The 23,421-nt window shown below is 40.4% G+C and overlaps 4 protein-coding genes and 2 non-coding genes across 9 annotated transcripts; 5 read left to right on the top strand and 1 right to left on the bottom strand.

The window, feature by feature from the left end:
• Window positions 1-115: 115 nt before the first annotated feature.
• slc25a3b (solute carrier family 25 member 3b) lies at window positions 116-5,404 on the top strand. 3 transcript variants are annotated; one of them, XM_058408839.1, is made up of 8 exons: window positions 116-274; window positions 608-757; window positions 2,150-2,277; window positions 2,686-2,865; window positions 3,267-3,448; window positions 4,023-4,195; window positions 4,416-4,526; window positions 5,021-5,404. In XM_058408839.1, exons 2-8 carry the CDS (start codon window positions 619-621, stop codon window positions 5,179-5,181), a joined length of 1,074 nt encoding a protein of 357 aa, XP_058264822.1. In that variant the 5' UTR covers window positions 116-274; window positions 608-618; the 3' UTR covers window positions 5,182-5,404. The 3 variants fall into 3 exon arrangements, with proteins under 3 accessions (XP_058264822.1, XP_058264824.1, XP_058264823.1); XM_058408841.1 differs by lacking the exon at window positions 2,150-2,277 and adding an exon at window positions 1,906-2,030; XM_058408840.1 differs by having other exon boundaries at window positions 138-278.
• Window positions 3,517-3,743, top strand: LOC131365327 (small nucleolar RNA SNORA53). Its single transcript, XR_009206632.1, has one exon. It is a non-coding gene; the product is annotated as a small nucleolar RNA SNORA53 (small nucleolar RNA).
• LOC131365328 (small nucleolar RNA SNORA53) lies at window positions 4,741-4,951 on the top strand. The gene has a single exon (XR_009206633.1). It is a non-coding gene; the product is annotated as a small nucleolar RNA SNORA53 (small nucleolar RNA).
• A 329-nt stretch (window positions 5,405-5,733) lies between the features above and the next one.
• On the top strand, window positions 5,734-10,253 carry ldhbb (lactate dehydrogenase Bb). The gene is made up of 8 exons (XM_058408842.1): window positions 5,734-6,862; window positions 7,344-7,480; window positions 7,937-8,054; window positions 8,270-8,443; window positions 8,526-8,699; window positions 8,863-8,980; window positions 9,078-9,201; window positions 9,915-10,253. Exons 1-8 carry the CDS (start codon window positions 6,808-6,810, stop codon window positions 10,080-10,082), a joined length of 1,068 nt encoding a protein of 355 aa, XP_058264825.1. The 5' UTR covers window positions 5,734-6,807; the 3' UTR covers window positions 10,083-10,253.
• A 63-nt stretch (window positions 10,254-10,316) lies between these two features.
• Window positions 10,317-14,926, bottom strand: golt1bb (golgi transport 1Bb). 2 transcript variants are annotated; one of them, XM_058408845.1, is made up of 5 exons: window positions 14,772-14,925; window positions 14,342-14,433; window positions 12,807-12,985; window positions 11,830-11,911; window positions 10,317-11,039 (listed from the first exon to the last, which is right to left on the bottom strand). In XM_058408845.1, exons 1-5 carry the CDS (start codon window positions 14,794-14,796, stop codon window positions 11,001-11,003), a joined length of 417 nt encoding a protein of 138 aa, XP_058264828.1. In that variant the 5' UTR covers window positions 14,797-14,925; the 3' UTR covers window positions 10,317-11,000. The 2 variants fall into 2 exon arrangements, with proteins under 2 accessions (XP_058264828.1, XP_058264827.1); XM_058408844.1 differs by having other exon boundaries at window positions 10,317-11,911; window positions 14,772-14,926.
• A 317-nt stretch (window positions 14,927-15,243) lies between these two features.
• Window positions 15,244-22,613, top strand: slc35b4 (solute carrier family 35 member B4). The gene is made up of 10 exons (XM_058408843.1): window positions 15,244-15,478; window positions 15,691-15,804; window positions 17,421-17,523; window positions 17,633-17,682; window positions 18,266-18,347; window positions 18,459-18,519; window positions 18,671-18,780; window positions 20,777-20,852; window positions 21,277-21,352; window positions 21,783-22,613. Exons 1-10 carry the CDS (start codon window positions 15,402-15,404, stop codon window positions 22,027-22,029), a joined length of 996 nt encoding a protein of 331 aa, XP_058264826.1. The 5' UTR covers window positions 15,244-15,401; the 3' UTR covers window positions 22,030-22,613.
• The last annotated feature ends 808 nt before the right edge of the window (window positions 22,614-23,421 follow it).

Below are 23,421 nucleotides of genomic sequence, written 5' to 3'. Positions count from 1 at the left end.
TATAATGTGTATCTGTTTCATGAGCTGAAATTTTTTGGACCAGGCTTTGAGGTCGTGTAACAGCAATAAAAAAGTATATTTTATTACATTGTTTTATATATAAAATATTCTAATGAGGCTCTGGCCGTCGTCCAATCGGATTGGTCAGGGCGCTAGGTGACGCGTGCACTTCCGCTGCTCTGCGGCCGGTTAGAAGGCGCCGGTGCGGTGCGCGAGTTCTCTACGAGCGGCCGGTAGAGGAGGACGGAGGCGCCATTTTGAGACGTGTTCAGCTGTAAGTAAGGACGTTTTTTAAAAACATAATGCCGGCTCACTGTGGTTGTGACTCTGATTTCTTTTTCGTAGATGAACCCTACTCTTACATGTTGTTGCTATTACGGTTGCCGATAAAATGAATTTTTACTTCTACCCTGAGTGACCTGACTAGCAGGCTAGTGCTGCTAAGCTAACTTGACTCTATTTGTCATTGAAACGTGTAATGTAGCAAATAAGCCAGCTAGTTAGTTAATCTGCTTGTGGAGCTTAAAGTCGCTTATTGTGGTGGTGTTTTATATATATATATATACACTTCCTTGGGCAGTTATTTGATTTGTATTTTTATTGTTAGCTATCAACAAAATGTATCCCAGCACGCTGCTACACCTGGCCCGGGCAAATCCTTTCAGCGCCCCGCTGTTCACGCTGCAGAAGACGGAGGAGCCCTCACGGCCAGCCGCTAACGGACAGACCCGCAGACTGGCAGCAGCTTCAGTGGCTGGTGGGTTGCCAGAAATTATTAGGATTATATTTCTACAATGATAATGCAGTGATTCCCCCCCCTTCGCTTTTCTTTCACAGTTGCTAATTCAACGCGTGTAGCATAGCCACTGTTGGTCATTCATTGTCAGCTCTCTATATATAGATATTGTAACTAATGAACTATGGTCACTAATTCCTTATCAGAGCTGTTTCTGTTTTTAATCATCGAATTGTTGCTTCAGTGGACGTCCACGGCACTGGAGGTCGCATTTCAGAGGTCAGAATGTTAATGTTAGCAAGCTAATGTAAGCTAGCGTAGCGTTAGCATGCTAGTTAGCCGGTGTGGATAGGTTGAGCAATACCTTATTTTCCCCCATTTTCACCCCATTACTAGTCGTTTTATGGTGCGTTCATAGTTTCGTTTGTTTTTTAATGTTTTAATTGATTGCTTGTTTTTTGCCAGTAAGACTCCAGGCCTGGTTGGAGTTTCCATGGAGGGCAACGAAGGACAAAGTTGGGTCAATCCGGGATAGTGAAAATCCGGGGGAAAAGTTTATGATCTCGCTTGGTTTAACAGTATAATATATGCTAGCACGCAGCCAAGGAATATGAAATAATATTAAAGTGTGCTTTAGTACACCCTGTTCCCATAAACGCGCCTCACGCACATGACCGTCTCAGATATTGGACATATCAACAACGAGCAACGCCATTGGTTGCTTTCTAAACTGTGGGTTCCTATTTAACAAGATCTCTATACCCTAGTTACTGGATCTGCTGGAAACCGTATTCCCTCTCCCTTTCCTCACAGCACATTATAATGTATGTCCTAGTAGATTTGGTAAGAGGTCTGGGTTGTAAAAGTACTTGGATCAGAACAAAAGTCTTGCAGATCCTTTTTTGGGGATTCAGAGTTCTAATATGATGTAATCTAAGGCCTTTAAAATTGATGTATATTGATTGGAGGGATGAGGAATTTTAAAGGTCAAAGAGTTTGTTTTGATGTTATGTAATGACCTTGCCATGACCTGTCCTTCTCTTGGGTCATCGAAAACATTTGCTCAGTTTAGTTCAGCTAAAATCATACAGATGAAATGGCGCTCCACTAATTTTTAGCAAGACATTTTGTAAGTGTCCAATGATTTGTAATGCCATGTTTCTCTTCAGAGGGAGACAGCTGTGAATTTGGCTCACAGAAGTATTTCATCCTGTGCGGCTTCGGTGGGATTCTGAGTTGTGGCACCACACACACTGCGGTGGTGCCGCTCGACTTGGTTAAATGCAGGATGCAGGTCCGTTTGGGCATGAATGCTGGAGTCATGTGGAGTGTGTGGCCCTGGCACTTACCCAGCATGTTACATATTGTGTTGTGATGCATGAGCATGTGTGTGTTGTGTTCCTCATATAACAGACTCGGGTGATAGCTGTGAGTTTGGTTCATCAAAATACTACGCACTCTGCGGCTTTGGGGGCATCTTGAGCTGCGGTATCACACACACAGCTGTAGTGCCCCTTGACTTGGTCAAATGTCGGCTTCAGGTCTGTATTACACTGAGAAACAAAAGTTTAGCTAGTTGATGTTCATTGTCCATTTTAAGCAGGCATGAATAGGAGACCAATATTTGTATAAGCATATGGTGGGTTTTTTTTTTTTTTTTTTTTTAAATTGAATTGATCAGAGTTCACACTGACTGTTTTAGGATGATTTATGCATTGTTGAATTTGGCTCTCTTCATGCCTTCTTACGATGTGATTTGTTCTACTGATGTCAAGGAAATTATAATCATATTTAAAAACCGTAACAACCGTTTTCAGTTTTGAAATGCATGTATATCATTTGAACATGGTGTGCACTCATCATAACCAACCAGTTCACAGAATGAAAGTGACCTTCATGTTTCTATATGTACTTGATGAGCAATTAAACTAATCAAGTGTTTCATTTAGGTGGACCCTGCAAAGTACAGGAGCATCTTTAATGGATTCTCGGTCACAATTAAGGAAGATGGCGTTCGGGGGCTTGCTAAGGGATGGGCACCAACCTTCATCGGATACTCCATGCAGGGTCTCTGCAAGTTTGGCTTCTATGAGGTGTTCAAGATTCTGTATGGTGACCTGCTTGGAGAGGTGCGTTCTTCTGATTGGACAACCTAGTTTTGATTAAAAACTAGTTGTCTCTTTACATGATTCTGTCTGCACATGTCCTTTAATTGTTATCAAATTGGTCATTTATTTAAATCAAAAAAGGATTAAAGATAACTGTATCTTTAGAGTGACTGTATGGCATTCTTGCAGTATAGGCAGGTTTATATGCCCGATTTTTTCCTACAAATACCAAGCTTGCTAGGAAATTTTGTGTGTTAGTGGTCTTGATTCTCTGTAAGTTACCCAGTGCTTAGGGATGCTGACTGCTTGTGTTGGCCTGATTGCCTCAACATAGAAATTTGTCTACAATCAGTTTGCCTACTATGAAATTGTGTATAAAGGTAACAGGCCACAGTTTAATGCTCCTCCTTCTGCTCAAACAGGAAAATGCCTACTTGTGGAGAACCTCTCTGTACCTCGCAGCCTCTGCTAGTGCTGAATTCTTTGCTGATATAGCTCTGGCCCCAATGGAGGCATGTAAAGTGCGCATCCAGACCCAGCCTGGCTATGCCAACACCCTGAGGGAGTGTGCCCCCAAGATGTACGCTGAGGAGGGTCTCTGGGCGTAAGTGTCCTTTTTTTTTAGTTTCCAGAAGACTTAGAATTACAACATCATGTTAAGCAAAATTGCTACACACGTTCCTTAGATCCACCTCTAGGGAGTCCTTCGGCTCTGGTGCTGCTGTTCTTTTGAGCATGCAGCTCCAGGCTGGAGGCTCCCAGCAGCTTTTCTGGCTGTACAGTTGGAGGTGCTTGAGTCATTGGCGTGTGAGAGCAGTCTACCTGCTCCTTCAGCCGAGTTGCTGCCCTGGCACCCACAGTGGACTTCACCAGGGTAGACAAGCTGGAGGGCGGACACAATAAACTTTCACCAAGCTGTTGCTTTAAGTTATAACTTTGTAGCTCAAGACCCATACCTGTGAGGCAAATTTATTTCTTTTTGCTATCAGTGTATTTGGTTTTAACTTGTAGTCATTGTGTGCTGATTATCTGGCTGTCATTTTTATTGTATTGCCCTGTTTCTTTTTTTGCCAACATTGTATGCAAGGCAGCTTTCTAAGGCTGCAGTTAAAAAAAAGGAATAATAATAATTCACATCCCTGGCAGCTGAGAATTCTTTTTCCATGTTCTTTTGGCAGATTCTACAAGGGTGTGGTTCCCCTGTGGATGAGGCAGATCCCCTACACCATGATGAAATTTGCCTGTTTTGAGCGCACAGTTGAGCTGCTCTACAAGTATGTGGTACCCAAACCCCGCAGCGAGTGCAGCAAGCCCGAGCAGCTGGTGGTCACCTTTGTGGCTGGTTACATTGGTAAGCTTGGCTGATCATAGCCATGTTACACTGCGATATGTACTAGGCTCACTTTATTGCTTTGTCTGTCTCTGTTCATTCATTCTTTTTCTGATTGGTTTAAATAAATGTCTTATGAGCTTAAATCTTCATGCGTGCCACTGCTGCTTTGCATTATTAAAGTGTAGGTGTAAAGGTGCATTTGAATATTGACCACTGTGGTTTCTATCTTCCTGTGTAGCTGGTGTTTTCTGTGCCATTGTGTCGCACCCTGCTGACTCTGTGGTGTCTGTGCTGAACAAGGAGAAGGGAAGCACAGCAGCTCAAGTGCTGAAGAGGCTTGGGCCCATGGGTGAGTATTTCGCACCCTGTTTTTAACATTTACACTTTAAAATATGGCATTAAGCAAATGTATATACATATGGTGGGATAATTTCAGAGTATGTATATGCCTCTGATAAGAATGGCTAGAGTAGCTCAACTTTTATATAATTTGGAAAGAATAAAATGAAAGGTTTCTTACTTGAATGCCCAACTTTTATGTATTATGGTGGGGTTAGATGGACCACACGCTCCTTAAGTCCACCTCTAGGGAGTCCTCCAGCTCTGAGTGTCATAGCTCCAGAGTGGAGGCTCCCAGCAGCTTTTCTGGCTGTACAGTTGGAGGTGCTTGAGTCATTGGTGTGTGAGAGCAGTCTACCTGCTCCTTCAGCCCAGTCTCTACCCTGGCTCCCATGGTGGACTTCACCAGGGTAGATGAGCTGGAGGGCGGACAAGAACTTTGTGTTAATATGGAATGAGTAGACCTAAGTACTGGTTTCTTCTGACTTGGCTCTTTCTTTTCAGGTGTCTGGAAGGGTCTAGTGGCCCGTATCATTATGATCGGTACCCTGACCGCCCTGCAGTGGTTCATCTATGACTCTGTGAAGGTGTACTTCCGCCTGCCCCGCCCCCCTCCACCAGAGATGCCAGAGTCTCTGAAGAAGAAGCTGGGTCTTACAGAGTAGAGAACTGCTCATTCCTCGGTTTATCACGTTCCCTCCTGTTTTCTATATTTAAGCTCCCAAATGCTACACTGTTCCTCCCAGGCTGCTGCTCGTCTCGGTCATCTGGACTCTGAGAGGGATTTCCTCCATGTATAGAGGTTTCATTTAGATTATGACATGAGTGAATTCCATCTGGTTTTAAATTGTCAATAGTATGATTTAAAAAGACGATCTGGAAATGTGACGCTGTCTTTCTCTCTTTGTTTAAATGTCATTTTGCACATTCTCTCCTTAACTACAATAATAACTGATCCAGTTTTTGTCCCAAAAGTATTCCATGTTCACACTCTAATTTAGAGTACAGCAGTACCTTATTTGGATATTTATCCATTAAAAGGGATGAAATAAAGGATGTTCACTATTAATATTACATTGTCTTGAACTCCTTGATTTGTTTAAGTTTCAGCACTGTAGGTAAGTGACTAACTGATAAAACGTTTATTGTTCTTGGTGAACAGTCTTACTGACAAGAAATGGGGAGGTGATATGTGGTTACAATCCATACTAATTTAATTGAGAAATTTCCTTTAATGTTTTTTTTTGAGCCTTGGAGTCATGGTTAAATTGTGGCCCTGTTTGCAAATCCACTTTCCATGCAGCTCAGAAAGTTTAGATTCATGAATATGTATTTGAGGTGGCCAGGCGTGACATGCAAATTATATTCAAAAACCAACCTGGTTGGCTTTGGCCCACAAAATCTCTGTCTTTGTTTAACTAAGGTATTCTTATTTGATATAAAACTGATTTACATAAGTGATGCACATACCCAGCAGCACAAAGTACAGGTTATCAGTTGATTTAAAGACTTGATTTGCATGTTATATTCAGTCCTTGTGCTTTCGAGTTTAGTTTGACAAACAGGTTAACATAAGCTAGATTAGATAATGTGTATAATGTTTATGTTCTTCAGGAAGTTAGAAACTTTATATGGGTTTTTTGAATGTTTTACAGTTAGGCACCTTTCACATTTATAGACCCTTTTCAGTACAGGTTTATTTTATAAACCATTAAAAAAAATGTGGGGCACTGTGAGAATCACTGCTGTATAGTATAATATCCATAATGTATTGGAAATTGGATTTAATTTATCCCTCATGAATTTAAGACCTCTTGTCTTATTTTTTTTAGAATTAAAAAATAAAACTTAATTAATGTCTTGTCCTAAATTAATGAGGACATGATTAAATGCACTTGGATAAAAAAAAAAAATAATGTTAATTGAATTTCTCTGTTAAATTGCGAAAGCCAGATGAAGACGAGGCTGGTTTAATTTGAGTAATAGCTTGTTCAACATGCTATTAGTTGATCCTTTCTTGGGTCTGAGTGGTTACCTTGGTTATACAGAGCAGGTCAGGTTATACAGAAAGTGTCATGGGATTACAGTAACACCATTAGCTGTCTACATATAAGGCTCTGTGTTTTACTACACACAGTCCTCAAAGGAGAAGGCGTGGAGTCTCTGAGCCCTCCTCTCCTCTCCTCTTCTCTCCTCCCGCTCTGTCTCTGCTGCAGCTTTGAGGAAGTGTCACACAGCGACGCCACTGCCGAAACACTGCAGTCACCTGCTCTCCTCTCAGCTGCCCTACCATGATGATTTCATGGTGGTATTTGTACCTGGGAGCTCAAAGCGTCTACAGGGAAGGCAAGTGTTCAGCTGATGTTTGTGCCAAGCTGCAATGCAGCTAAATGTTTGTGTGCAGTTTGTGTGTACTGAGAGAGACCTGGGTTTGTGTGTCTGCCTTCCATAATGTGGGTGTGTCATAGATGTGACCTTGATGTAAGGAGACCTGGAACAGATATCAAACGAGATTTTTAATTTAGAGGACGAATAAGAGCTCACTAAATAAAAAACACAAATGTAAATACTGTATATGATTCCCAGTATAGCTGGTGCATATTATTAATGATAAACCTTTATCTGTATTTATGTGTTTGTGTAAATATCACATGAATATTGAAACCTGTTGATAAGATTTTGCTCAAGCAGAATGTGCTGTTATTCCTGTTATTTTTGCATTAACCAGCATATAAGTTCCAACCATAAATCAAGAAACGAATCATTTCTCAGAGTCCTGCACGTTTGTGTATGTTTGCACTGATTTATGTAGTTTCTTTTTTTACAGTACTAAATATGGCATCGGTGCTGCAGAAGCTCATCACCCCCTTCGTCAGTGGACCAGTTGAGCCTCCCAAGAACAAGGTGACGGTGGTGGGAGTGGGTCAGGTGGGCATGGCATGTGCCGTCAGCATCCTGTTGCAGGTAAGACTTGTGGACTTCTGCAATCTTGTATAGTACTATTTACACCATTTTAATGGTTACATGAACTCAGGTACAGTGGTACTTGCTTTAGCAGCCAGCCTTATCCATTGTGAGTCACAGGAATTATAAATAGAGTCCCTGGTTTGATACTGAGTTTAAGATACTGTCTGTGCAGTTATTCACGCTCTTCCATGTCATTTCTTCTGGGTTTTCTAATTTCCTCCCACCTCCCAAAAACATGCCAGTGGGTTTGGTAACTTTGCATTGTCCCTAGGTGTGAATAAAGTGTGTGCTTGGTTTGCTGTGGTGGACTGGGTGTACCAGGACCAGGCTGTATTTCTTTACACCCAATCTTCCCAGGAACGATTCTGATCCAGTGTGACCCTGACCAAGATAACGTGTATACTGAAGATGTATAAATGAGGTCAGACTGTTTTGTCTTCTATTGCTGTGTAGGAGTTGGCTGATGAGCTGGCTCTGGTGGATGTGATGGAGGACAAGCTAAAAGGAGAGATGCTAGACCTGCAGCATGGAAGTCTCTTTTTCAAAACTCCTAAAATTGTCTCAGGAAAAGGTAAGTGTTACTAGTTACTATAGCCCTGCTATAAAAGATGGAGGCATGGGGAATCAGGGGATCCTATTTGATAAAAATTTAGTTTTTTTAAAAAGTCTGGAGTGACTTGAATGCAGGTAGAATGATGTGACAATGTTATGTTATATATAATGCAGGCATTTGGGCACTGAAAACCTTGACTGTAAAATGACTCTCAGTTGCTCATGTTTCCACAGACTACTCAGTGACAGCAAACTCACGCATTGTGGTGGTGACAGCAGGTGTACGCCAGCAGGAGGGCGAAAGCAGGCTTAACCTTGTCCAGAGGAACGTCAATGTTTTCAAGCACATAATCCCACAAATAATCAAATACAGCCCCAACTGTATCCTTATTGTTGTGTCTAATCCAGGTACTCAAACAGCTTCTTGTTAACATGAATGTTTGAACGTGAAACTTTTACTTTGGTAATCCCAAGTTGTGTGTGTATGCAGTGGATGTTTTGACCTACGTAACCTGGAAGCTAAGCGGCCTACCCAAACACAGGGTCATCGGCAGCGGCACGAATTTGGATTCAGCACGTTTTCGGTACCTGATGGCGGAACGACTGGGAATTCATGCTAGCAGCTTTAATGGCTGGATTCTTGGAGAACACGGTGACTCTAGTGGTAAGACAGCAGGGAGGAATCACTGTCTTTCTTTAAAAAACGTTCTGTTTACAGTTCTGATACACAGAGATGCTCTTTCCTATCAGCAAGCTGTGTGTATGAGGTGGCACAAGTTTTTCTGTGTGCACTTATTCATTTAAAATTCTGTTTGTAAAATTCCTAGTGCCTGTTTGGAGTGGTGCAAATGTAGCAGGTGTGAACCTCCAGAAACTGAACCCAGACATCGGCAAAGATGGTGACAAGGAAAACTGGAAAGAGACTCACAAGTTGGTAGTCGATAGGTATGTTCATTTACATCCAATTCTAAAGTTTGTCATTTAAATCACCACCACAGAAGATGGAGTTATACGATCCTGTGTATGTGTTGATTCCCTGCAGTGCTTATGAGGTGATCAGACTGAAAGGCTACACTAACTGGGCTATTGGACTGAGTGTAGCAGATCTGATAGAGAGCCTCATTAAAAACCTGAACAGAGTTCATCCCATTTCCACTATGGTCAAGGTCAGTAGCTAATACATAAAGATACATGTAGTGCCTTGAAAAGTTACTGAGCCCTAAAACATATTTTTAATCACATGATTGTCATAACCTGGGATGTTGGTGAATCAGAATCTTCTGTATGTATGCACAAAAAAGGAGGACAAAAATCTAAAACTGGAATGTGAGCAGTTCATAAATATTTAATTCCATTGCTTAGTATTTGGTTGCAATTTTTTTTTAACTCTGCTATTTATTTGCAGCATGAAGCATGCTATTCCCCTCTACGAAATAGTTTGCACTGCGTCATGTTAGTTGGAGAGCAATTTTTAAGGTGTCACCAGTCACCACACATGGGTTAGGGTCAGTCACACATGACTGGGCCATTCAAGGACATTGTAGTTATTTGTGGTGTTTTCCTCCTGAAAGTGCACTTCCTTCCTAGTTTAAGCTTTTGAGACAGGAACTCCCTATCAGCACTGACCAGTGACAGCTGGTCATCATATCCAATGTAGGGGCTAAAAAAAAAAAATCGAACGAACTATCAATAACTCTGTGGTACTGTTAAGAAACCACTAATGTAGCCAGCACTTTCATGCAAAACTTTGTGTAATTTGCACTAGGATTGGACTTTAAGCTTCTGTTTATTTTTATTTTGCCTTTAATTGTTTTAAGCGTGCCTTCTGATGGCTTGTTATAGATGTGTCTGACAAAAGCATACCCTTTTTGACCGATAGGGGATGTACGGCATCAGCGATCAGGTGTTCCTGAGCCTGCCGTGTGTGTTGAACAGCAGAGGAGTGAGCAGTGTGATCAACATGAACCTGACTCAGGATGAGGTGTCTCAGCTGAAGAAAAGTGCAGACACACTGTGGAACATTCAGAAAGACCTGAAAGATCTGTAAGAGCCGTGCTCAGGAGCAAGTGCGCTTGTTCATTAGTTTTTCAGACTAACATCTTGACTAACACAGCAGCTTTGTCATTGATCTCCTGCTTATTACGCTAATAATATGAGCAGAGGTAGGTCTAGATGCAGCTCTCATCTGCTATGCGCGATGAACATGTAAATTATATGTACACAAAAATGGATTGATTTGTTCTTGATTGTTTGAAAATAAAGACTGAAACAGCCAGACATATACAGACATGGAGAGGTTTATTAAACTGTTGCTGTCTCTGTGTAAAAAAAATGTACATCAGTCTTATACATTACTTAAAATACGTATTTACATGTAGTATCACGTGTGTTTCACAAAGGCTACTAATTCCTCACTGAGCCAGTAACATGATGAGGTTTGTAGCTCATTCGGTGTGCTGTTCTCGCAACCCGCTTCAATACAGCACACTCTTAAAAGCAGTTGGCACCTGAACAAGCAGAATTCCAGTAACACCATCATACATGGAGATCATTCGATTTCTGTAACAGCGGCATAAAGAAAGCTAAAAATGAAGTAGCAAACTTCGGTTCCTCCCACAGCAGGTTGGTTCAAAAGCCGGAAAATAGGCGCACCATCAAAACACGCCCTCTACTGGTTCAAATCCACGTTACCTCTCCGATGGAGGTGATGCAGCAGAGAAAGTAGCCGAGCCCAATTTGGGCTGTGGATCAGTTTCCAGAAATAACAGCTCTCTATTGGTCACATTGCTTTTTACAAGGTGACTACATGTGCCACATAAAAGCACTGCCCTTTCTCAAACGTGAGAAATTCTCATTTCAGACATTCACTGGTTGCCGATAAGGGCGTCAAGTTACAAATAAGATTGAGGAGTTTAAATAAGTGGTAACAACACAGAGAAAAATTGTTTTAAATGGACTTTTCTTGTTATACCATGGCGTTGCTTTCACCGACTTTGTCCACCAACTAGAAAAAAAAACAATCATACAAAGCCATTATCTTCCTTCATCAAGTATATAGTGTGATATTTTTGAAAGAAAATCAAATGCAAGGCTTTTCAAATGTATCAGATTTGATTTACAACAATCAACTAAGTGATCAGGTGTCTACTCAGTGAGACTCTTAATATACATTTTTATATTTCTGTCAGTCAACATGGTAATAATAAAGCTGATCGAAAATCATCATCATAATTTCTATTAAATATATTATGTTTGGATTAATTTTTTTGGCCTGCTACATGCACCACACCTGTCAGTGTATCATGTGACGCTCAGTCTTCTGATGATTTCATAGAAGGAGAGTTCTGCATGGGTGAATTTTAGCAAACAACAACAACACAACCTTGCACAAAACAACCAGACACCTACAGTGGGACAGTTTCAGTGTCCGTTTCAAATCATCTGTGATTATGGATACTGGTCTGCTCTGGTAATTGGTTGAAGAAATATGAAGAAAAGCTTTTCAAAGAAATAAGAAGCCTTGGTTTTGTCGCATATATATTACAACACAGTGACATTTTTTCTTCACATATCCCTGTACACACTCCAGCAGAGTCTCCATTCTTTGCGATATACTTATTTACATAGTTGATTTTTCTCAGTTATTAAAAGCTGTGTCCTACATCCACACATCCATCAGTCAGTGTATAGCCAGAGATGCAAAACATTTATCCTTTCACTTAATTCTTTGTAACATATCTTTCTGAATCCTCAATGCAGTATGAATGTATAAAAGAGTCATGGACAGTACTTACCCCACTGATGCCGGGGAGATTAAGCAGTGAACCGAGAATGGGTATTCTTCTGATGAAGCCAACTGCCACTGGGAAGAAGCCCCTACAGCACACACACACACACATACACACAGAGAGAGGACAGATGTTGGGTTCAAATAGCTAGCAGCTGTATAAAGGCACCATGTAACATACATAACCACTTTCTAAAGGCTTAGCAGGGTTTTTTCAGCTTTTACAAAACTTAATCCATAATGTATTATAATGTATGACATGAGCAATGTGTATGAATGCCATTATATTCATTATGTCTTCGCTGAATGGCAAATTAAAAGGCAGCAAACTGACAGCTGACCAGATTTACTCCAAAAGACCTTACGCAACGAGGATGAGAAATGTCCTCATTCTGCTACTCTATTTTTACCAAGGCAAAAAATGACCTGCTGGAAATAATTAATATTTGAACTAAAGCATGGTGAAAATTTACACTATAGATAGAGAGACACTATATTGCCAAAAGTTATGGGACACCTCTCCAAATGATTGAATTCAGAGGTTGGGATTGGCCCCTTAGTTCCAGTGAAAGGAACTCCTAATGCTTCAATGTATGCTACAGCATACCAAGACATTTTGGACAATTTTGTGGGAACAGTTTGGAGATGATCCCTATTCCAACATGACTGCACACCAGTACACAAAGCAAGGTCCATAACGACTGACCTCAACCTGATAGAACATCTTTGGGATGAATTAGAGTGGAGACTGCGAGCCAGGCCAAAACTGGGTCGTCTGCCTTTACATGCACATCTATGTAATCCCTCTGGGAAGGCTTTCCACAAGGTTTAGGAGTGTGTTTATGGGAATTTTTGACCATTCCTCTAGAAGCGCATTTGTGAGGTCAGGCACTGATGTTAGACGAGAAAGTCTGGCTCACAGTCTCCAATCTAATTCATCAAATGAAGTGAATCTGTTGTGATATCAAACTGTACCAAACTCACCTGAAAAGGAGGAAGAAGCCATAAATCTCCAGTACCACGCCAATGATCGGCCATCCGATCAACACCACAAACACTCCTCCCAAAAAGAAACTGGTAGCTTTTACTTTGTGGCGCTGGAAGAAGAATCTGAAAGTACGCTCCAGACCAATAACAAATGACAGACCTGCAACAAACAAGATCTACACACAGAGAGACAGAGAGAGGGACAGAGAGACAGAGAAAGAGGGACAGAGAGAGAGGCAGACAGACAGACAGAGACAACAGAGAAAGAGAGAGAGAGAGAGAGAGAGAGAGAACAGAGACAGAGAGAACAGAGACAGAGAGAGAGGGAGAGAGACAGAGAGAACAGAGACAGAGAGAACAGAGAGAGAGAGAGAGAGAGAGAGAGAGAGAGAGAGAGAGAGCAGAGATAGGAGAGAACAGAGCGAGAGAGTGAGAGAGAGGCAGACAGAACAGAGAGAGAGAGAGACAGAGAGAAAGTGAGAGAAAGAGAGAGAGAGAGAGGCAGACAGAGAGAACAGAGAGAGAGAGAGAGAGACAGAGAGAAAGTGAGAGAAAGAGAGAGAGAGAGAGGCAGACAGAGAGAACAGAGAGAGAGAGAGAGAGAGACAGAGAGAAAGTGAGAGAAAGAGAGAGAGAGAGAGAGAGAGAGAGCAGAGAGACAGGAGAGAACAGAGCGAGAGAGGCAGACAGAACAGAGAGAGAGAGACAGAGAGAAAGTGAGAGAAAGAGAGAGAGAGAGACAGAGAGAGAGGCAGACAGAGAGAACAGAGAGAGAGAGAGAGAGACAGAGAGAAAGTGAGAGAAAGAGAGAGAGAGAGAGAGAGAGAGAGAGAGAGAGAGAGAGAGAGGCAGACAGAAAACAGAGAGAGAGAGAGAGACAGAGAGAAAGTGAGAGAAAGAGAGAGAGAGAGACAGAGAGAGAGAGAGAGAGAGAGGCAGACAGAGAGAACAGAGAGAGAGAGAGACAGAGAGAAAGTGAGAAAGAGAGTGAGAGAGAGAGAGAGAGAGAGAGAGAGAGAGAGAGAGAGAGAGAGAGCAGAGAGACAGGAGAGAACAGAGCGAGAGAGTGAGAGAGAGGCAGACAGAACAGAGAGAGAGAGACAGAGAAAGTGAGAGAAAGAGAGAGAGAGAGAGAGAGGCAGACAGAGAGAACAGAGAGAGAGAGAGAGAGAGACAGAGAGAGAGAGAGAGAGAGAGAGAGAGAGAGAGAGAGAGAGAGGCAGACAGAGAGAACAGAGAGAGAGAGAGAGACAGACAGACAGAGAAAGTGAGAGAGAAAGTGAGAGAGAGAGAGAGAGACAGACAGACAGAGAAAGTGAGAGAGAGAGAGAGAGAGAGAGAGACAGACAGAAAGTGAGAGAAAGAGAGAGAGGAAGAGAGAGAACAGAGACAGTGAGAACAGAGACAGACAGACAGACACACACACACAGAGAGAGAGAGACAGAGTTTACTGGACACTCTGGTTACAGTGTGGTCCTGAAGTTATTCAGTATTTGGGTGTAAAGGTGAACTCAGTCTTCCATCACACTCACATTCCCTATGGCCAGCAGAGCTTTATCGAAGAAGAGGATCATCCCAAAGAAGAGGAAGAACACGCCGAAGCCTGTTAATCCCATCCCGATTTCTGTTCATACAGAGAGAACACAGAGTAATGTACATCACACTCACTACTGGAAACACACACACACACACACACACACACACACACACACACACACACACACAATCTTACATGCCACACGTCCTAAAACTAGACGTTTTTGGTACCATTGAGGTAAATATTTAACACGTGTTTAAGACTCTAGACGCTTGTAGGAGAATGGGAGTCTGCTTGTTTGTCTCAGGCCGCGCCATGATGGCTCTCATTCATTCAAACTACCGTCCTATCTTCACCATTCAAATCCTCCAGCGTTGGGGTAATGACCGATAATCCTGAGATAAACACAATCAAAGTCCACTCACTCTGAGAATCTGTTAAGGAGATCATTTCTGCGGTCTATGAACTTGCTTCCGTGTGAGCAAAAATCAAGGCGAAACGCCGCACCGTTATAATTTCAGCAATCGCCACGTCTTCCGGAAACACGTAACTACGCAACACTCTGGAGCATTTGGAGAGTTACTTCTGCGCTGCAACTGCGCAATATGAAACACAGAACGCGATCTCATTTAAGCTTATATTAGCATTTACTTATCATTTAACTTCAGTATCTTGAAATGCAAACAATATAATGATAACTAATTGGCGTATTAGTTTATAAAAACCGTGGCATATATTTAACGTCTTTGAGGTTGCCTAGACATATAGTTGACCGTCGTGAATGCACCTCATAGAGTCGGCCCACTCTGCCTTTGTGGGAAATGTAGTTTATGTATCGCCTTTTTAACCACGGCGGTAACGTGAAAAGCACGAAGGCAAAGACTACAATATCCACAAAACCTCGAAGGTGAACCTAAAATGAACGCGTTCATTGAAAGCTTTTGCATACCTTGACGACAACATGCCAGCCCTGGGATTAGTGTAGTTTTTGTGTTATCATTTATTCATTTATTTTTGTTCATCTTGTCGTAGGATAGTCTTTAAGGTGTGTGAAGATGAACACGGTTTTTGCAGTGACTTTGGTGTTTGTCGGCTGCTGCAGCAATGTTGTGTTCTTGGAAGTTTTGGTGAGGTCGGTGCAACTTCTGCTTAATGTCTTATACAGATCATCAGCTGCGGTTTATTATCAACAACCTGTGCTTAATGTGATATCTGTGTGTATTTAATAACATAATGATCTATTCGGTGCCATAACAGTAGGCTGTTCTGTCTCCAGTTGAAAGACGTGTGGAATGAATGGTAACGGAAGTGAAGCTGACTTTTTCTGTGATCTGAACCCTTTAGAGATTTCCGAGGATGCGGGAACATTGTGACATTTGCCCAGTTTGTTTTTATTGCCTTGGAGGGATTCATCTTCGAGACAAATTTTGGACGCAAGAAACCAGCCATACCAATCAGGTACTCACCAGCTCTGTCACAAGAAAACATTACAACCTACACCGATCAGCCATAACATTATGAGCACTGAGAGGTGAAGTGAATAACACTGATGATCTCCTCATCATGGTACCTGTTAGTGGGTGGGATATATTAGGCAGCAAGTGAACATTTTGTCCTCAAAGTTGATGTGTTAGAAGCAGGAAAAATGGGTAAGAGTAAGGATTTGAGCGAGTTTGACAAGGGCCAAATTGTGATGGCTAGACGACTGGATCAGAGCATCTCCAAAACTGCAGCTCTTCTGGGGTGTTCCCGGTCTGCAGTGGTCAGTATCTATCAAAAGTGGTCCAAGGAAGGAACAGTGGTGAACCGGAGACAGGGTCATGGGCGGCCAAGGTTCACTGATTCATGTGCACGTGCAACAGACGGGCTTCTGTTGCTCAAACTGCTGAAGAAGTTAATGCTGGTTCTGATAGGAAGGTGTCAGAATACACAGTGCAAAACACAGAAGAGTCAGGGCTGTTTTGGCAGAGAAATGGGGACCAACACAATATTAGGCAGGTGGTCATAATGTTATGCCTGGTCGGTGTAACTCCCTATAGTAGTACTATAGACTCAGGAGCTCAATGTCAAAATCAGTGTTACACTGTAATAATTACTTAATTAATATACTAGTATAGTATATACACAAAAACACACGCATTCATTATGTTACACTGGCTCAGCTTTCTTTGAATGAGCACGCATTCATTCCTTCATTCATTCATTCATTCGTCTTCAGTAAACCACTTTATCCTGGTCAGATTTGCAATGGATTTATAGCTTAATCCCAGGAAAACTGTGTGAGAGAAGGGAATACACCCAGGATGAAACATCACCACACACACAATTACAGCGTTTGACAGACACCAAATCTGGATTGACTTCCATTTATATCATTTATATAACTCAGCAGCTGATGGTTACGTGGCAGTTTGGTAGTGCTGGGGATTGATCTTATGACTACCCCAAGCAGACACACACACACTCACTCACACACACACACACACACTCACTCACACACACTCACTCACACACACATACGCACCCACACTCACACACTTCCAATCATCCCCCTATATGCACTTTTTTGAGGAAACCCACAAGAAACAGGAAGAATATGTGAAACTTCACACAGTCAGTAAACTGAAACTAGGGATTCAGCATTTGTGAATGATTTTAAATGAGAAACAACCTTATTTTACCAGACCTGTTTGTTGGATCTATTTTATTGCCCCTGCTAAAAATATCCACCTTAGTCTCATCAGCTACCACTTACTAAAACACAAGCCAAGCTGCTTAATCTCGTAGACCATCTTTGCCTGCTAGTAAATACTGGTAGAAAGGAAGCAGTTTCGGAATTACCGACTATAGAAATAGAAAACATATTGTTACGAAAATAACACAGTAAGGCAATTATAATATTTTAGTAAGAAATAAAGAAGATGGAAAATCACTTACCAAGCTACAAAAGTTGTGCTTTGGTAGCTGATACGATCAGCCGCTCAAAACAAGCTTCAATTTTCAGCAGCTGTTTTTATTAGTCCAGATCTATTGAGTGTGTTAATACTCTTCTCTGTGTTTTTGTTCCTTTCTAGAAACTATGTGATAATGGTGACCATGTTCTTCACTGTAAGTGTTGTAAACAACTATGCCCTGAACTTCAACATTGCAATGCCACTGCACATGATCTTCAGATCTGTAAGTCTCACACATCTGTTCAGGAATCCATCAAGTTGCATCAAGTCATCCATTTGATCAGGATGTATGCTTTAAACCATATGAATGACAGAAATGTATTTTCTTGCAGGGCTCTTTAATAGCAAACATGATACTGGGTATCATCATTTTGAAAAAAAGGTAGGATTGATACAGCGCCGAGCAAAATTTAATATACTGAGAGAAGAATGTATGCAATAAGTGATAATTTGATCTAAAACATACAGGGATTGGATGTATGTTAACCTTGGTCCACTTCTTCAAGCTTCTTTATATTTTTGGGTTTGTGCATGTGGACTCCCCTCTTTAATTAAGATTTTCAGTAAGGATCTAAGATAGCCTTAATTTTGTGTTTCCTTAACCACACTGCATCAGCATCTTGTTAAAAGCCAAGTCTAAACCTCCTGGCAGAGGCAGCCGTAATCTTCACAAAAGCCCCAGAACCACAAACAAAAGAATTTTCATTTAAAAAATGTAATTAAACTGTGTAATGCTTATTAATGCTTTTACATTCACTTTTATGAATTTACATATTTACACCGTTGCTATGATTCATCTACTGATATCGAAAGTCTTTTTCACGTCTTAGTTTTTATTTCATTTCCATTCCCTTTGGTATATTTAAATTCAGTTGCTCAGTGTTTTGTTGCATGTTAATATGAATGATTAGAATATTTTGCTCATGGACATAATTTACCAATGTGCTGTCTTGTCTCTGGTTCAGGTATTCATCAAGTAAATACCTTTCCATATTTTTGGTATCAGTAGGCATCTTTATCTGTACCATCATGTCTGCCAAACAAGTAGTAAGTACCTTGGTCAATGTTGTGCCATCTTTTTCTGACTGGTGTAAAGTTTTATATCTCATTCTTAGTTTTGCAAAGATGCATTTACCTTTATTTGATGATTTTTGCTAGAGTGCTGAAAAGGCTGCTACACAAGAGGAAGGCGTGTATGCGTTCTTGCACTGGCTTTTAGGTAATTGTGGCTCTATGTATATTTTAGTTTATGTTGTTGAGCCACAACAACAGGTTTAGATTTTTTTTTAGGTACCTTTTAAAGGTTTTTTAAGAATATGGTTGAAAGACTACTCCAGTACACAAGCCTGAAGTTTCTATTTTTATTCAAGGTATTGGCATGCTGACCTTTGCCCTAATAGTGTCTGCTTTAATGGGCATTTTCCAAGAGACGCTGTACAAGCAGTATGGCAAGCACTCGAAAGAGGCTCTCTTCTATAATGTAAGTGAAATTCTGTGACCTATTAGTTCAGAAGTTGCATTTACACCTGCCATTGAGTGATCAGATCAAAAGTTGCTTGTACCTCACAGTGTCAGACTTACTGATTGTAAAAATAATATTAGTACAAGTGCATTATTTACAGAGGTGGACAAAGTACACAACTTCCTTACTTGAGTGAAAGTACAGATACTACTGGTCAAACATTACTCCATTACAAGTAAAAGTTGTAAAGACAGATTTTTATTAGAGTAAAAGTACAGAAGTACTTGTTTTTAAAAGTACTCAAGTATCAAAAGTAAAAAGTAAATACCATCGCATTGTTTTATTATTGTTTTATGCAATACTTACAGCAACCTAGTGAATATACTGACCAGTTTGTAGTATCTGTAGAATTAAGAGCGTTTAGAATGTTACAAAATTAAGAAATTAAACTACTGAATTGACAAAAAAGACATGTATAATCATTTTAATTGTTTATTTAATGATCCTACCACCCCCAAGTACACATCTGTGTGTATCTATTCATGCACATTTGAATCAAGTGGTCTGTAAATGCAGACTGATCAGAAAAAAAATCCAACCTGCTTTAAAACCCAGCTCCACAACTGTAGCTGTATAACTGTAGCTGTATAACTGTACCTGTATAACTGTACCTGTATAACTGTAGCTGTATAACTGTACCTGTATAACTGTACCTGTATAACTGTAGCTGTATAACTGCCCAACAGCTACACTGCTTTAACAAAGAGCAAAACAGAAAGACTTATTTGCTGTCAAAACAAAAATTTCAAAACCATTAGTTGTGACAACGATACTATGTCTAACAGATCACTAGTAGAGAGAAATCGTACTATGGTCAAATAAGTCAAACTTAAAAAAGTCCTTTTTCATCTTAAGTAGAAGCTGGTTCATATGCAAATTAATTGCTCAACTTCTTGGGCTAAAGATCAATCCAGCTGCACTAAAAAACCTCTCACAGGCCACTGAGGGCTGTGTTCAGCTTAAGTGACAGTGGATAAGGCTGGATAAGATGTCAGCATAGTCATACCTTCAGCTGTACATGTTAGGACACATCCAAACAACCTGTGTGCGCACATGCACAATATTAGAGAAGAAATCCTCTTTATCCGAAGTGTATGAGGATACTTCATGGCACTCAGAGCGATTTAGAGACAGTCTAGAAGCATGTCTTTGGACTGTGGGAGGAAACCCACCAAGCACGGGGAGAACATGCAAACTCCACACAGTGAGTGGGAGCGAGACTTGAACCCAGGACGCTGGAGGTGTGAGGCGAACATGCTAACCACTAAGCCACCGTGCCACCCAAAGCAAACATTTAAAATGGAAAGAATCTTTACTCTTTTCTAAAAACAGGAACATACTGTCTAAGTATGGCCATGGATGCGCATATGAAATGATTCGTCCATTTTGCCACCAATTGATCAGAGTTCAAAAAATGACGGAAAACCACTGAACCTCACGACACGTGATGCTACAAGAGTGAAAACAAATCATCCTCTGATTAACGTAACTATTTACTACTCAGTGACCTCGACAGAAATGTAGTGGAGTAAAAAAGTACAATATTTGTCTTTTAAATGGAGTGAATTTAAAGTAACAAGTTTCCAGAAAAAATTATACTCAAGTAAAGTAAAGATACTCAAAAAGTGTACTTAAGTACAGTACTCAAGTAAATGTACTTTGTTACTGTACACCTCTGATTATTTAAAAACTGTACAAGTTCCTGATTTTAGCTGAGCCATGGTGTTTTAGAAAATGAATCAACAACAGATTTCAGGAAAAGGTCTGAGAATTCAGCAGCACTGTGATAAAAAAAAAATCCCAAAATTTAATGATAATTTTATATTTAGTCTCGCACTCCAAATTTTTCTGCACATTGTTAAATGTGGCACGGGTGTGAATGGGGCATCAAATTCGATGTATATAGGTTTTCTGGGTCATTCTGTTGTCAGTGTAGTTTCTCTGCTTCTTTCAGCATTGCCTGCCATTGCCAGGGTTTCTGCTGCTCTCGACTGACATCTATAACCACGCTGTACTCTTCAGTCAAACCAGTGAGTCTTACTACCATTTATATTAACTTTTTTTTACCCACAGACAATGTGAAGCAGGACAGTTAGAGCAGAAGAAGCTCTCTAAGCATGTAGCAAAGTGCTCCAAAGCATTTAGAAACCTGTAGTTGTACTATGAAAATATGAAAATATGAAAATCATCATTCATTATCTATTAAATTTTTCTTTATATTTGAGAAGATTGTTTATTTGCAAAATACTCCAGTATGTTATTCTGAAGTTGCTGGGTTGGGGAGAGGGGCTGGGGTTGGCAGGTAAATTGTAAAGCAGAGGTTTATTTTCTTCGATTTAGAAGGAACAGGGGATTTAAATGTAGGTAGACGATTTCACTAGGCATTACTATGTGAATAGTGCTAACAGATATTTATTCTGATTATTCTAATGTCTCAATGTCCTTTTCTTAAAGCTCCTGTGGAACTCCCTGTGATTGGTCAAAGTGTACCAGTTATGTGGTTGCATTTAGCGATGAATGTCATCACCCAGTATCCTTTGACATATGGCAATATTTTGAAATATATACACTGATCAGCCATAATATTAAAAGCAGGACACGTTATCCTGCTGAAAGAGGCCACTGCCATTAGGTAATATAGTTGCCATAAAGCGGCATACTTGGTCTGCAACAATGTTTAGGTAGGTGGTACATGTCAAAGTAACATCCACATGAATGGTATGACCCAAGGTTTCTCAGCAGAACATTTGCCCAGAGCATCACACTGCCTCTATCAGCTTCCTGGTCCCATCCAATGCGGTCATTTACCTGGGTTGACAGGTGCCATTGTAACGAGATAATCAGTGTTATTCATATCACCTGTTAGTGGTTTGAATCTTATGGCTGATCGTGCGCGCACACACACACACACACACAAAGATTTTAACTTTATCTAGCCCTTAACTCGGCTGCTTCCTCAGATACGTATGCATTCGGGGTGTATTCATCCTAACCACAGAGTGCACCTCCCTTACTGTTACACTAGTAGTGACTCTCCGAAAATTCCTGAGCCTCATCATCTCTATATTGTACTTCCGGAACCCATTCACAGCCTGGCACTGGGTTGGCACAGCTGTGGTCTTCATGGGAACGCTTCTGTACACTGAGGTGTTGTCCAGCATCCGCATGGCAGTGAAAGGAGAGAAACCAGGCAAGAAGGCAGAGTAAAAATGATGAGCACAACAGAATACCTCTGTGTGTGTGTGTGTGTGTGTATATGTGTGTGTAACCATGCCTATGGGCATTGTGGCATAGCAGGTTCTAGCACTGCTATGCAGGTTCTTTCTACTTTTAAAATATTCTAAGGCTGTATTTTAGGGTCAAAAACAAAAAGCTAATTTCTTTCACAAATCCACTCCTTTATCAGTTTTCTTATGGGAAATAAGCAGTAATAAGTCTGTAGAATAGTAGTACATTTTCAGACATTCGGAGTTACATTATGTCTGCAACTTATTTACTATGTTTTCAACTGAGGTAGGGAATTTGTGCACAGGAAAATTACTATGTGTTTTGGTCTAGTTAGGGGGATTAAGATTTAGGGGATTAGAACAGAAATGTGTAATACAGATTTTAGTCGGCAGATATGTACTGTATAAATTTGTAATTATGTCTCAGGATTTTATTGTTTACTTAGTGAGTCTCAAGATGAGTCTTAATGTCTCAGATAAAGTGTTATCTCACAGCCCTCATATGAAACACATTTCCACCAGACTCTACTGCTATAATAAAATTAACCCATGTTTATTATTCTACAGTGTGTAACTCATCATTTGTTGCCCATCTACACCACACAGTGAATAATGTTTGCTGCTCAGGCAAAAGACAAACACAAGTCAGGAATAAAAACACAAGTCAGCTGTGATTTTATAGGAAGATAGAGCCTTATGTGAGGTAGAGTTACAACCCTGAAGTGGGGTGGTTACAGTAACTTTCTGTTATTGTTTGTTCTGCTCAGCAATAAATAGGAAGCTTACCACCTGTCCTTTTTTCTTACTTGAAGTAAATTAAGACAAAATGTGATTGCTCTGTCTCTCCCATGGTAGAACCTTACTGACATTATAAAAGCTCTGACATTTAAGACTCCTTCCAAACATGTTAAATAAACATTTCCTAATTGAAAACTTCATATCAATTAGTGTAGTCTTTTCTTTTGTTAAATAACATTTTTTATCCAGTTATTTTTAGCCTTATTACTTGATTATATGGATTGTCCACTATAACTGCCCGCATAAAGTATTAGAGTGAGGTCATTCATATAAACCCCTGGTTAGAACTGCAGTTATAGAAAATTAATCAACACTTTCTGACCAATCAGAATAGAGAATCCAACAGCTTGGTTGTTTGTCTTTGTGAAAATGGATTTTTTTATTTATTGCTTAACATCTGAATAAAACAAAATGGACAGCTTAATAAAATAAAATAAAGTTGTAAGTCCACAAACAAAATACTTGAAACCACCCACTTTGAATACTAATCGAAATAATATTATAGTAGTATTATAGTAAACGAAATTAGTCGTAATAAATAAATCTTTAAATTTTAAACATTTTTTGTATTGAC

This window comes from Hemibagrus wyckioides, linkage group LG14 (genome assembly GCF_019097595.1).
Source record: "Hemibagrus wyckioides isolate EC202008001 linkage group LG14, SWU_Hwy_1.0, whole genome shotgun sequence".
NCBI classification, from domain to species: domain Eukaryota; kingdom Metazoa; phylum Chordata; class Actinopteri; order Siluriformes; family Bagridae; genus Hemibagrus; species Hemibagrus wyckioides.
The sequence above is the reverse complement of the archived record's forward strand: the minus strand, read 5'-3'. Positions and strand labels throughout refer to the sequence as shown.

Bases quoted from the DNA above. Each gene is read 5' to 3' on its own strand.
- slc25a3b (XM_058408839.1), top strand. From the start codon at position 619: ATGTATCCCAGCACGCTGCTACACCTGGCCCGGGCAAATCCTTTCAGC. The intron at 758-2,149 runs GTGGGTTGCCAG...CTCATATAACAG, and splicing joins GGCAGCAGCTTCAGTGGCTG to ACTCGGGTGATAGCTGTGAG. The intron at 4,527-5,020 runs GTGAGTATTTCG...CTTTCTTTTCAG, and splicing joins GAAGAGGCTTGGGCCCATGG to GTGTCTGGAAGGGTCTAGTG.
- ldhbb (XM_058408842.1), top strand. From the start codon at position 6,808: ATGATGATTTCATGGTGGTATTTGTACCTGGGAGCTCAAAGCGTCTAC. The intron at 8,055-8,269 runs GTAAGTGTTACT...ATGTTTCCACAG, and splicing joins TAAAATTGTCTCAGGAAAAG to ACTACTCAGTGACAGCAAAC. The intron at 9,202-9,914 runs GTCAGTAGCTAA...TTTGACCGATAG, and splicing joins CCATTTCCACTATGGTCAAG to GGGATGTACGGCATCAGCGA.
- golt1bb (XM_058408844.1), bottom strand. From the start codon at position 14,796: ATGATCTCCTTAACAGATTCTCAGA. The intron at 14,434-14,771 runs GTGAGTGGACTT...CTGTATGAACAG, and splicing joins CTCCTTAACAGATTCTCAGA to AAATCGGGATGGGATTAACA. The intron at 12,986-14,341 runs GTGAGTGTGATG...CTCTGTGTGTAG, and splicing joins CTCTGCTGGCCATAGGGAAT to ATCTTGTTTGTTGCAGGTCT.
- slc35b4 (XM_058408843.1), top strand. From the start codon at position 15,402: ATGAACACGGTTTTTGCAGTGACTTTGGTGTTTGTCGGCTGCTGCAGC. The intron at 18,348-18,458 runs GTAAGTACCTTG...GATTTTTGCTAG, and splicing joins TCATGTCTGCCAAACAAGTA to AGTGCTGAAAAGGCTGCTAC. The intron at 20,853-21,276 runs GTGAGTCTTACT...CTTTTCTTAAAG, and splicing joins TGTACTCTTCAGTCAAACCA to CTCCTGTGGAACTCCCTGTG.